Source organism: Hypanus sabinus, chromosome 29 (assembly GCF_030144855.1).
Source record: "Hypanus sabinus isolate sHypSab1 chromosome 29, sHypSab1.hap1, whole genome shotgun sequence".
In the NCBI taxonomy this organism is placed as follows: domain Eukaryota; kingdom Metazoa; phylum Chordata; class Chondrichthyes; order Myliobatiformes; family Dasyatidae; genus Hypanus; species Hypanus sabinus.
In genome coordinates, this window is record NC_082734.1 from 22,038,665 (window position 1) to 22,052,662 (window position 13,998).

Consider the following 13,998-nt stretch of genomic DNA (forward strand, 5'->3'; position numbering starts at 1 on the left):
TGAAATTCCATGCCGAATATCTCTGGCCTCCTGAGGAAGTATTTCTTGGCTGTGATATTAACGTGGTTAGACCAGGATGGGCCGTTGGTGATCTAGGAACTTGAATCTCGCCGCCCTCGCAGCGTCGACGGCAATGATGTAGGCAGGCATCTTACCATCAAAGCAAGTGCAGCAGAGGCGGAGAGACTGAGAGAGCAGTCATTACAGGAGAAGGAAGTGTCGTAGAGATAGTTTGTGGGTTTGTGGGGGATGTTTGTGGCTAGCTTATCGCTTGAAGTGGAGGTAGACGTTAAGAACAGTGAGGAAGGAGTCAAAGGTGGACCATGCAAAGGCAGACATCCCACCCTGTAATAACTCATCTCAGGGAGGTAGCACCCCCACCCCTTGCAACCCCATATCCCCCCCCACCCCCCGGTCGACCTCCAAGGGTGTATGTAATACTTTGCTTAGTGATTTTGGCTATTCTGTAAACTGAGTTGGGTATATTGCAGAAAACGTGACATTAATATAGGTACTTGTATTATCATGGAGACTTTTTTTTAAGTTTTATTACAACTTTAAGCAAGTCTACAGGGAGTTTGGCCTCATCACTTAGGACATCAATGGAGTAGCTCCTTAGCTACTAGCCGGCTAGTTTAAATAACGTTAGCTATGCTAGTGAATGAATGACACCTGTTAAACTCACCTTAACATGTCTTTTACATTTTAACCCACCATGAGAGATAGAAAAGTCACTGTTGCAGCGAGCAACACTGTCATTATTTTTGAGGTCGACTGTGAGGCCCGCCCACAGAGAAAACTGATAGGTCTACTTAGCATGAAGAGAGACCAATCAGGATGCTCCCTCTCCCTCTCCCTCTCCCACCCCCCCTCCCTCCTGCCTCCCTCTCCCTCTCACGCCCCCCCCCTCTAAAAAAAAATCGATTTCCGGGATATTGTATATAATTTACGGGCATCAGGGAGCCGCTGTCAATATGTGGGAGACTCCCGGAACTTCCGGGACACGTGGGATGTCTGCAAAGCTGAAAGTGGGTGCAGGAAGTGGCACCAATCAGCATAAATGATCAGTGACATTGCGATCACTCAAATCGCGTATGATTGTTCTCCTAAGGGATTATTCTGTCAGCGGAGAACGCTGGTGGGTGACTTTGTCGATGTGAGGAAGCGCCACTGCTCATTTGGTATGCTGATAAACTGATAACATCACACAGGAAAGTTGGAATACTATTCTTTCAAAGTTAATTCTTTTTTCAGATGTGGTCCAAGCAGACCGAGGCGGATTAGCAATAAGCAAGTTAGACTGGTGTTCAGAATTTAAGGTCTACAAGTTGACACCTAAGAGGTTCACAAACACTCTTGTCAGAAAGACGTTCTATACATTTACAGAGTTTTATTTTGGGAAACCTAGCCAATATTTTTTACGCAGCAAACTCCCAGCTAACAGATGCAGATAATCGGGTGGCGGGGGGGTATTTTGATGGTTTTTATCGACCAGGATCGCTGCTGGATCCTCGTGGGTTCATTTATAAAGAAAATTCTCAGTACCTAATAACTTTTTCAGTTATGCATCTTTGAGCAGAAAACAAAAACACAGTTGACAAAGTGTTGGAGCTGCAGTGGTTCAGTGGAGAGATTAGCTGAACAATTTACAGCACCAGGTACTGTGTTCGATGCCTGCTGCTGTCAGTAGGAAGTTTGTACTTTTGCCTCAGGGTGCTCCAGTTTCTCCCATTTCCAAAGACTTGAGGGTGAGTGCCCCCAGCCCAGCCTCGGACTGTGTTGGTCGTTGACGCAAACGTGGAACAGTACAGCACAGGATCAGGACTTTTGGCTCACAAAGTTGCGCCAAAATTAGCTAAAAAGTAAATGTTAAAAACCCAAAAGCTAATCCCTCCTCCCTACACAATGTCCCTATCCCTCCATCTTCCCCACATCCATGTGCTTATCCAAACATCTCTTAAAAGGCTCTAATGTATTTGCCTCTGCCATCATTCCAGACAGTGCAGTCCAGTATCAACCACTCTCTGAGTAAAAAAACTTCCACCTCACATCCCCCTTTGAACTGACCCAATTCTCACCTTCAATGCATGCCCTCTGGTATTCGTCATTTCAACCTTGGGAACAGATATTTTCTGTCTACTCTATCTATGCCCCTCATAATCTTAAAAACCTCTATCAGATCTCCCCTCAGCCTCCACTGTTCCAGAGAAAACAACCCAAGTTTGTCCAGCCTTTCGTGATAGCACATGCCCTCTAAACCAAACAGCATCCTGATAAACTTATTCTGCACCCTCTCTAAAGCCTCAACATCCTTCCTACAGTGGGGCAACCAGAACTCCAGATGTGGCCTAACCAGGGCTCTATAACATTGGAACATAACCTCTTGAGTTTTGAACTCAATGCCTTACCTAATAAAAGCAAGCGTTCCATAGGCTGCCTTAGCCACCCAATCGACCTGTGTAGCCACTTTCAAGGAGCTATGAACTTGGACCCCAAGATCTCTCCACTCAGCAACACTGTTAAGGGTCTTGTCCTGAACAGGGGAATGTCTGCTTGCATTTGTCCTGCCAAGGTGCAACACCTGACAATTACCTGGGTTAAACTCCATCTGCCATCTCTCTGCCCATATCTGCAACAGATCTATATCGCACTGTATTCTTTGCCGGTCTTCCACACTGTCCACAATTCCACCAATCTTGGTATCATCTGCAAATTTACTAACCCAGCCATCCACATTTTCATCCACGTCATTTATAAACATCACAAACAGCAGAGGTCCCAGTACAGGTCCCTGCGGGACACCACTAATTACAGACTTCCAGCTCGATTAAGTCCCTTCAACCACTGACCCTTCTATGCGCAAGCCAGTTCTGAATCTAAACAGCCAATTCGCTGTGGATTCCTTGCATCTTAATCTTCTGGGTTAACCTCCCATGAGGGACTTCATCAAATGCCTCACAAATAATGTATTTCACCGTATGTTTTGATGTACATGTAACAAGTAAAGCTAATCTTTAAAAGATCTTCAATCTTTTAATCTCTCTGGCAAGGCCCAAGGAGGGAAATGTTGCACTGACACAACAGTGCCCCCACTGGTCGGAAGCCTTGATTGCAACGTGACGTTTACATAAGCAGTGATAAATTTGGCCACAGCAATTTTCAGTGGAAGATCTTTGGAAAGTGATAAGTATTTTAAGCTCTGTCTGGGGTTTTGTGGATCTACCTGGCCAGTGAACACCCATAGACTGAATAGTCTCGATCACGATAATCTCCATCTTCAGAAATGAGCATGATCTGGGATGAATTTGAGGATGGCAATAGTTGGAATGGTGATTCCCAGCCTGAAATCGGGGATTGCTGGATGGAGTATGATATTAAGTGCTGCTCAGCTTGGAACTGAAACACGTGACATAATTTTTGCACTGAGTTTCTCCAAAAGTCTGCCCCCCCCCCCCCACCCCCATCAGATCTCTGCAGAGGCAGGCTTAAGGCCAGGATTTTGGCATGGAGCGTGATGCTTTACAGCACTAGCAATCAGGGTTCAATTTCCACCACTGCCTGTAAGGAGTTTGTATTTTCTCCCTGCGATTGTGTGGGTTTCCTCCCACATTCCAAAGACGTACAGATTAGAATTAGTAAGCACTGGACATGTTATGTTGGCACTGGAAGTGTGGGGACACTTGTGGGCTGCCCCCAGCACATCCTCGGTCTGTGTCGGTCATTGGCACAAATGATGCATTTCTGTCTACTTCAATGTTTGATGCGCATGTGACAAACAAAGTCAGAACTCGTCTGTTAGTCAGAACCCTGATAAGAGGCTGGCTGGGTGTAGCAGCTGGATTTTGCAGTCATCTGGCTAAATATAGCCCACATGGAGCATGGTGAGAGATGGCGGTGTAGCATGGGGTGACAAGGGGAGTGTGTAGCAATGGAGAGAGCAAGAGGGTGGAAGGGGGGAGCGAGCAAGAGGTTGGGGTGAAGGGCAGACAGGAAGTGGGGGGTATTTGGAGAGATACAGAGATTGAGGGCATTTGGAGTTTATAATTATTTTTTGGCTAAATTCAGTGTATTTTTTAATTTCTAAAATCAGATTTTACTAATTGCTGAAAACCTTCACCCAACGAGTTAAATCAATTTTTAAACTATAAATTACAAGATGATAATTTTTAAGATTGGGTTCATTTGTCTCAAGTACGTGGAAACATACAGTAAAATGTGTATTTTGCGTCGACAACAGTCACAGTCCGAGCGTGTGCTGGGGGCAGCCCACAAGTGTCGCCTTGGCTTCCTAACGTTAACCCATACGCCTTTGGACTGTGGGAGGAAACCGGAGCACCCGGAGGAAACCCACGTAGTCACGGGGAGAACGAGTGCTACCGTGACAACTTATTAACAATAATCTAGGACGCCAACGATTTCTTCGACAGAATCAGAGCTTCTTCCAAGTGCTCACAAGCCCTTTACAAACGGGGGGGGGGGGGGGGGGCGGTGTTCCGCAGTCAGTGAAGGTCCCTTCATGAAGGTCAGGGACAGCACCCGTATAGCAAATGAGCAGGGAAGAGCAATACCTGGTGGTTACGAAGTGCTTTTGTCGCAGAGTCTCTGATGCAGGTTGTAAAGCTTTATTACTGTCACGTGGACCGGCTTGCTGTCTGTTCAGGGCAGCAGTGAAGGTCCTCCATCTCTGGCGGTGTTCAGGGCTTCTTTCGTCCTGTCGGTAGCTTCCTGTCAGTTTTCACTACTGTCAGTCATGCAAGTCCCTGGTGGAGACTCAGGAATACCGTCCCACTCAGATGTAGAAGGAATCTTCATTGCTGTCTCCGTAACAGTTTTGTTTGACCAGTCAGGATCGTTAGTGCTGAGCTGACCCCCCCCCCCCCCCCCCCCGAACCTGGAAGACTGGCGGACCACTCTTAGTTGGGCCTTTACTCTTTGACCTGTTTGACATGAATGACCGTACCACAAAGCCCTGACTCCAGCCAACGAAGCTCTCCAGGTCAATGAGGCATGTAAGCCGAGGGGGTGCATGTACCAAGATACACAGTGGGGAAAAAGTTGTCTTGTGTACTGTTCCAAATATTCACACAGTGCACAGGGGTAGAATAAGGTGAAACAATAAAAAAAATTGGAATAAAGTTATCTAAAATGTGTAGTGCAGATAAATGATAACGAGCAAGATCATAAAGGGGTAGATTGTGAGATCAAGAGTCTGTCATATTGTACAAGAGATCCAGTCAAGAGTTTGATAACAGCGGGGTAGATGTTTCCCTCGAGCCCGGTGGGACGAGCTCTCAGGCTTTTGTATTTTCTGCCCGATGGGAGAGGGGTGAAGAGAGACTGTCGAGGGTTGGATTTTGTCTTTGGATTATTTTGGCTGCATTAGTGAGGCAGCGAAGTTCAAAGTAATTTATTATCAAAATACATATGTCACCATACACAGCCACGAGATTTATTTTCTTGTGGTCATACTCTATTGAGTAATATCCATAACAGAATCAATGGAAGACTGCCAACTCTGGCATTCAACCAGTATGCAAAAGACAACAAACTGTGCAAATACAAAAATAAATAAATAAACAGTAACTATTGAGAACTTGAGATGAAGAGTCCTTGAAAGTAGGTCCGTTGGTTGTGGGAGCATTTCACCGATGGGGCAAGTGAACTTGAGTTGAGACAAGACATATAGACAGAGACTGTGGAGGGGAGGCTGGTGTCTCTGATGTGTTGAGCTGTGTCCACGACTCGCTGTAGTTTCTTGTAGTCACAGGCAGCACAGCTGCCACACCAAGGTGTTATGTTTCGAAACAAAATGCTTTCTCTGGCGCTTTGATAAAAATTATTAATGTTGACGGGAAAATGCCAAGTTTATTTAGCCTCCTGAGGAGGTAGAGGACTTGGTGAGCTTTCATGTTTGGACCAGGACAGGCTATTGGTGATGATTACACCTAGATACTTGAAGCTATTTTGTCCCCTTTTTAATCCTCCCGGGATTCCGTCGTTAAATTTGGAAAATTTCCAGCCTTGGCTGTGTGTCCACGGTGGACAGGAGTTGAACTGTCTCGGCAGTTTCCTTTAGAGCTGGAGATTGTGGGGTCACTCCCTCCCCAGAGCTGCCAGCTTTGAGTTTCTGGGTGCTTAACGCATAGGACTGAGTGCCATTAGCCACTTCCACCGGCAGACTGATCATCCTGGGGCTTTTGATGTGCGGGCTAATGATTAGCTCGGAATGTAGGTTGTTGTGCAGAAAGGGCAGAGTTCAAGTCCACAGTGTGCAGGGATATCAGTGGGTGGGATCATTCCTACAGGCAGCAGAACTGGTTTGGCAGGCCTGTGTTAAAGACCGGCTCCTCGGACCAGGGACGTGCCATTTTGCTGAGGTCTGTCTGCAAACGTGCCATCAGTTGTAGCTTTTAGTCTCTAATCAGAATTAGGGTTAATATCACTGGCATACATTGTGAAATTGTGTTGTTTTGTGGCAGCATTACATAATAAAAACTGTGAATTAGTATAAGTGTACAAAAAAATTTAAATTAAGTACGTAGTTCAAAAAAAGAGGAGAAAAATACTCTGGTGGTGTTCATGGATTCAATTCAAGAAACACAACAGAATCAGTGGAAAACTACACACAAAGATGGACAAACGACCAATGTGCAAATACATAAAAGCTAATAATGATTGAATAAATAATACATAATGTTGAAAACATAAGTTGTAGAGTCCTTGAAGGTGAGTTCATAGGTTATGGAATCAGTTCCACGTTGGGGTGAGTGAAGTTATCCACGCTGATAACTGTTCCTAGACTTGGTGGTGCAGGACTCAAGGCTCCTGTAACCTCCTTCCTGAGAGCAGCAGGCCAAAGAGAGCGTGGACTTGATGATGATGCTGCTTTCTTGTGGCAGCTCTGCTTGTAGATGTGCTCAGTGGTGGTGAAGGCTGGTCCTGTAAAGGACTAGGCTGTACCCTCTACTTTTTGTGGGCTTTTCTGTTCTTGGGTATTGGTATTTCCATGCCAGGCTGTGATATAATCAGCCTGGATGCTCTCCATTGTGAATCTATAGAAGTTTGTCAAAGTTTTAGATGACATGCCAAATCTGCACAAACTTCTGAGAAAGTAGAGGCACTGCCTTGCCTTACTTGTAATGGACAGACGTTGAACCATGGTGAAGCTCATACCCCAATACTGAATAGAGTGACAGTCCATTAAATATTTACCAAAGGGCCCAAAGGGTTCAGGCAGTGATCGGGGAACCTGTGTATAGTATCTTCTGTGTGTTGCCTGTATTTAATAACTGTCTGATCATGTTGCTGAGGCTTTAAAAAATATATATATATTTTCCAGCCAGCGTGGGAAGGGGGGGGGGGGGGGATTGAGCAAAGATGGGCATGTTAGGCAACCAATGGCATTCTGTTGGGCGGGGCCAATGTAATTGGAGATCATGTGACTTGATCTTCAAGAATGCATTCAAACAGAGTTGAGAACCCAGGTCTTGGAGGCATTGGGTGATGGGGTGTAGCAATGGGGGAAAGTACAGTCAGCCCTCCTTATCCGTGAATTCAACCAACCACGAATCGCGAAAACCCGGAAGTGCTGTTCCAGCCCTTGTTGTTCGAGCATGTATAGACTTTTTTTCTTATCATTATTCCCTAAACAATGCAGTATAACAACTATTTTAAACGGCATTTGCATTGTATTAGGTATTATAGGTAATCTAGAGATGATTTAAAGTATACGGGAGGATGTGTGTGGCTTAGCGTGGATCGGGATCAAAAAAATCAGAAGTACTCTTACTAAGTAAGTCGGAACAGGTACATCTGGTATTTAGCGTCAGTCAGTCAAACATTTGTCTTAGTATATAGTATATATTTTACCTTTCATACATCTAAAACAGTTAAGAACGTATGTTTCAAAGCCGGCTCAGGGACGGAAGTTCCTGAGTTCAATCCAGTGACAGATCGCTCCCGAGTGCGCTCTCCACCGTGCCAGGTTGGTGTGGAGGATCAAAACCCCAAAACTCAATAATTAAACCACTGCGTTCCTTAGTAATAATTACAGCTTTCATTGGGGCAGTGCCTTTCTCACTTTATCCTTTAAAATTATTCCGATCTTGACCGAATGTAGCCTGACACTTTTTCAGTGACTGATGGCGTTTCACCTCTTTCCGATTGCTTTATTACTTCCATCTTATTTTCAATCGTGATCGTGATTATTTTCGTGAACAGAAACAGTGCGGATTCAGAGCCCACCACCGGGTCCTAATGTCCGCCGCACTGAGACAAGTTAAATAAGGTCTGGAGTTCCGCTGGGTCCTAAGGACCACCGTATTAAAACAGGTTGAATAAGGGACTTGAGCATCCGCAATTTTTGGTATCCGTGAGGGGTCCTGGAACCAATCCCTCGCTGATAAGGAGGGCAGTGTTGGGGAGGTGAGGCAGAAACTCTTCCCCCCCCCCCCTTGTGTTTATAATGTACGAGTTGCTGACAATTTGAGGAGGCTGACAACCCTGGACTCAGATCTCGGAGTTAACGGTTGCACTCATTGGCTAGCGTGAACACAATGGGCCAAATAGCCTCCTGTACTGCTTGGTTTCACATCAAAGGAGCTAAAGATTAGCTTTATTTGTCATGTGTACATCAAAACATACAATGAAATATATCGTTTATGTCAATGCCCAACACAGTCTGAGGATGTGCTGGGAGCAGCCCACATTAGGGTGTCATCACACTTCCAGTGCCAACATAGTGTGTCCACAACTTACGAACCGTAACCCCTACTACACCTTTGGAATGTGGGGGGGGGGGGGGTGAAATCGGAGCATCCAGTGGAAACCCACATGGTCACGGGAAGAAGATAGGAATTCCTTACAGCCAGTGGTGGGAATTGAACCCCGATCGCGGTGACTGCCACAGTAAAGTATCACACTAACCACTGCACCACAGTGCTGCCCCCAGGGCATAATTTTGTTTCAGCCACTCTCCACAGCTGCTCACAAGACTTGTCTCTGTTTCTCTACAGCCTGGTGTACGGAGGGTCCCGAGGCTCGCACCCAGAGACGGATATCCTGCACCGACAGGCCTACGCCACCCCCCATCCTCTCCAAGGCTATGCCACCAATCACCACCCAGCAGGTAGGTGGGATCGAGCCCGGGGGGAGACCCCAGCACGACAGAATCAGGGACATGTGCTGGCCCCACCCTGATCCGTCATTTCACAGCCTGTCTTTCCACAAAACCCTTCCTTTGGAACACCAATCACTGTCTGCAGTGGGTCTAGTACTGGGTGGGACCTACTGAGAGCGTGAGATGTTTCGTTGAGTGACAGTCGGAGGTGGATCACTGCAAAGTTTGGCTGCATCACCTAATCTCCTCTGCTCTTTTGTACTGACTGTACGCCGCTGGCATTCAGGGCCGCAATGAAGGTCCTCCATCTCTGGCGGTGTTCAGGGCTTCCTTCATCATGACTGTAGCTTCCTCTCGGTTTTCACAGCTGTCAGTCATGCGAGTCCCGGGTGGAGACTCAGGAATACCGTCCCACGCAGATGGAGAAGGATTCTTCATTGCTGTTTCCGTTACCAGCCCTGAGCTGAACCCCTGAACCTGGAGGACTGGTGGACCACCTCTAGTCTGGCCTCGACCCTTTGACCTGTTTGGCATGGGTGACCCTACCAAGAGCCAAAGCGTAAAGCCCCGACTCCAGCCAACATAGCTCTCCAGGTCATTGAGGCACGCCGGCCTCCAAACCCTACAATGAGGCTGTGGTCCTCTTGGAGGTCTTGCACCGAATGCTTTGGACGTTTTCTGACCAATACTCTACACTAGTCCCAGATATAAAGTGAAATTGCACGGTGTTAGATGCAGCTGGCTTTGCAATCCAAAGCTGCTTTGGAGGTCAAGAATAAGGCATAACATTTGATGGCTACAGCCATTTATTAAGTGTTATAATGACAAAGAATGGACAAAGAAAAGACAAAGAAGTCATGGTTGTCTTGAGCATAAAAAACAAGCTTGAACTAGAGAGTTAGCAAGACATACCCTGATAGCAAATACTCCACAAAGTAGCCAGATTTAAATTCTTCATTCTTATTATGCTTAATAAACGCGTAGAGCCATCAATTTTTATGCCTTACTCTTGACTTGCAAAGAACTTTGGATCGTAAAGTCGCCAGGGTCCTACACCTTGATGTATCAGAGGAGTGTCGTGTGCAGGTCAGAAAATCTCCACGGCATCCAGTGCATAAGGGCAGAATATACTAGACAAAGAAGCTTCTAGAAACTTCCAGAGACTCATTCCACTGAGATGTAACACTGAGTGTCATAGGAAGTCATTCCTGCCTGTGGCCATCAAACTTTACAACTCCTCCCTCGGAGTGTCAGACACCCTGAGCCAAGAGGCTGGTCCTGGACTTATTTCCACCTGGCATGATTAACTTATTATTTAATTATTTATGGTTTTATATTGCTATATTTCGTCACTATTCTTGGTTGGTGCGGCTGTAACGAAGCCCAGTTTCCCTCGGGATCAATAAAATACATCAGTCTGTCTGTCTGTAAAAATGCAGAATCAACTATACTACAATTACTGGAAAGTTCACCAAGCAATTATACACATATAGATGATTATATAGAAATACAAAGTTAAACTATGAGGCAAGAGGCAAGTAACAATTTTGCACTCGAATCCAACAATGGATGTAATCTCTGTAGCCCTCTCTCTGCACTGACCATTAACCTCCTGTTCACACTAGGCCCACTTTCTGATAGCCACAACGACTCTCTCCAGATTCTCCCCCTCATCCACATGCTGAGGGAAATTTACAAGTCAGTCAACCCACTGACCTGTACGCCTTTGGGATGTGGGATTGACCGGCTGAGTTCTTCCTGCATACATACAGTGCCCATGTTCAGCAGAAAAATACAGCGAGTACAGCAAAATAAGCCCCTTTCTCATCCCTTGCACCCACCTACAAAGCCACACATACAGTCAGGCCTCCAACCCCAGAACAGGCTTCCCACCCCGGGCCTCCAGTCCTTGGTCCTTGAATTTTCAATCTTGCAGACCTCGGACCTCCAATTTTGGGCTTCAACCGAGGACTCGACAATCGTGGGTTTGACATTGGGGCCTCGACTTCTGGACACTTTTGTCTTTCCTGCCACCCCTCCCCTCAATGAGGAGACGCAGGAGACAGACAGGCGCTGGAATCTGGAGCAACACGTAGTCTGCTGTAGGGACTCAGTGGGTCAAGCAGCATCTGTGGGGGAGGGAGGGGGAGGAAGCATCAATGTTTCGGGCCTTGTTGCAGGCTTTTGTCCCAAAACGTCGAAACTTCCTGACACTGGGGGTGGGGTAGGTGAGAGCCCCTGAACCTGGTGGGGGAAGGTGTGAGGAGCACATTCCTAGTTGCCCTGAGTATAGTTGGGGAGGGATTCAATCCCTAATATGCTGGAGCTGGAATTGGGGTGGGGGGTGTGAGGAGCCCATTCTTCAGTGGTCTGGAGCTGGGGAAAGAGCGTAGTTTATTCCCCAGGGCCCTGGGGCTGGGTGGTGGAGAGCCCATTCCCCAATGCCCTGGGGCTGGGGGTTGGGGTAGACCCAATCTCCAGTGCCCTGGGTCTAGGAGGGATGTGCCCCATTCAGAGAGCGGCCTGTCCAACATCTACCCCTCCACCAGCATCACTGGAATCAGTTGGTGTGGCCCTTGCCATGTTGGTGTTCCTGGGATCTTGCTGTGTGCAGGCGGCCTCTTGCCCATGCCCTCGTTCCCCCCCACCAACGGTTTGCTGTTTCTCCTAAAGTGCTTTTTGGAAGGGAGTTAGACGTGGGTCCTGAGCCTGTGCTGTTTGTTCTGCCCTAGGCCTCTCGGGCCTCTTCGAGACAGGCCTGCATCACGCCAGCAGCACCACCCCTGACGCGTCCGTCATGAACCTCATCTCAGCCCTGGAGTCTCGAACACCGCAGCCCGGCCCCTCTGCATCTTCCCTCCTCTCTCAGTTCAGGACGCCATCTTGGCAGACAGGTATGTTGTGCTTTCGGTCTCGGCTCGGAAGAAGATTAAAAGATTAGCTTTATTTGTCATGCGTACCTCCAAAACATCAAAACAAGCACTGAAATGTGTTGTTTGCGTCGATGACCAACACGGTCTGGGGATGAGCTGGAGGGGCAGCCCGTGAAAAGTAGCACGCCCACAACTTACTAACCCTAACCCATTCAGTCTTGTGCAAAAGTCAATGCACATATATATGGCTAGGATGCCCGAGACCTTTGCACAACACTGTAGTAATTTTATGTTTTGCACTATGCTGCTGCCCCAAAAAAAAACAAATTTCATGGCATACGTGAGTGACTCCTTCTCTGCCACCTCCCACGGCGCTTCACCCTCGCCATTACCAATATCCTTTGTTCCTGTCAGGTTTACAAACTCGCTCTCCGCTCCACGTTGACAAATACAGCACTGTGCAAAAGTCTTCGGCACCCTAGCTGTATAACACAGCTGCAAGAAAAAGTCTGTGAACCTTTTGCAATTACCTGGTTTTCCACATTAATTACTCATAAAATGTGGTCTGATCTTCATCTAAGTCACAATAATAGATAAACGCAATCTGCTTAAACTAATAACACACAAACAACTGTGCTTATCATGTCTTTATTGAACACATTATTTAATCATTCACAGTCCAGGCTGGAAAAAGTATGTGAACCCTTCTATTTAATAACTGGTGGAACCTCCTTTAGCAGCAATGACCTCCACCAAACATTTCCTGTAGCTGCTGATCAGACTTGCACAACTGTAAGGAAGAATTTTAGACCATTCTCCATACAAAACTTCCAGTTCATCAATATTTCTGGGATATCTCTTCAGGTCACGGCACAGCATCCCAATTGGGTTAAGATCTGGACTCTGACTTGGCCATTCCAAAACAAAAATTTTGTTTTTCCTAAATCATTCTGATATTGATCCGTGTTTTGGATCATTGTCTTGTTGCATCATCCAAGTTCTACTAAACCTCAGGTGATGGACCACTACCCCGACATTCTCCTGTAAAGTGTCTTGTTACAACTTTGAACGTTGTTGCCTCAACAATTGTAAGCTGTCCAGGCCCTGAGGCAGCAAAGCAGCCCCAAACCATGATGTCCTTCCACCGTGCTTCACAGTTGGGACGAGGTGTTGATGTGTAGTGCCTAATTTCCTCCAACCATGCTGGTGTGCATTCTGCCAAAAGGTTCAACTTTCAACCACCAAAAGGTCTCAACCCTCCACGGAACATTGTCCTAGAAGTGTTGTAGAACATCCAGGCGGTATTTTGCAAACTTCAGATATACAGAAATGTTTTTTTTTGGAGATCAGTGGTTTCCTCCATGGTGTCCTTCCATAAAGACCATTCTTGTTCAGTGTTTTTCTTATAGTGGACACGTGAACAGAGACTTTAGCACGTTCCAGAGATTTCTGCAGAAGGTTTGCTGTTACCCTTGGGTTCGTTTTCGCCTCCTGCAGCTTTACACATTGTGCTCTTGGTGTGATCTTTGCAGGATGCCTACTCCTAGGGAGAGTAGCAACAGTACTATTTCCTCCCTCTGTAGACAATTTCCCTTACTGTGGACTGATGAACACTCGGGCCTTTGGAAATACTTTTGTAGCCTTTTCCAGCTTCATTCATCTCTACAATTCTTCTAAAGTCCTCTGCAAGTTGTTTTGATCGAGGCACGGTGCCTATAAACAGATCTTTCTTAAGAAGAGCAGGCTCTGTCAGTAACCTGACTTTATGTCTTTTTTTATATAGGCCAGGGCACATCTACAACCCACACCTCCAATCTCATCTCATTGATTGGAACACTTGACACCAAGTAGTTTTTGTAGAAGGTATTACCCCAGAGGTTCATAAACTTTTTCCGAACCTAGACTGATTGTTTAAATGGTGTACTCAGTATATACAGAGAAGTACAGTTGTTTGTGTGTTATTAGTTTGGGCAGATTGTGTTTGTCTATTATTGTGACTCAAATGAA

The 13,998-nt window shown here is 46.3% G+C and overlaps 1 protein-coding gene across 1 annotated transcript in view; it reads left to right on the forward strand.

The window, feature by feature from the left end:
- The window catches only part of LOC132383115 (proline-rich protein 12-like), an 89,090-nt gene that overhangs the window by 33,804 nt on the left and 41,288 nt on the right, over positions 1 to 13,998 (forward strand). Inside the window, exons 2-3 of the mRNA XM_059953916.1 lie at positions 9,015 to 9,127; positions 11,851 to 12,012. Coding sequence (XP_059809899.1) covers positions 9,015 to 9,127; positions 11,851 to 12,012 — 275 coding nt within the window. The remainder of the gene's footprint in view (positions 1 to 9,014; positions 9,128 to 11,850; positions 12,013 to 13,998) is intronic.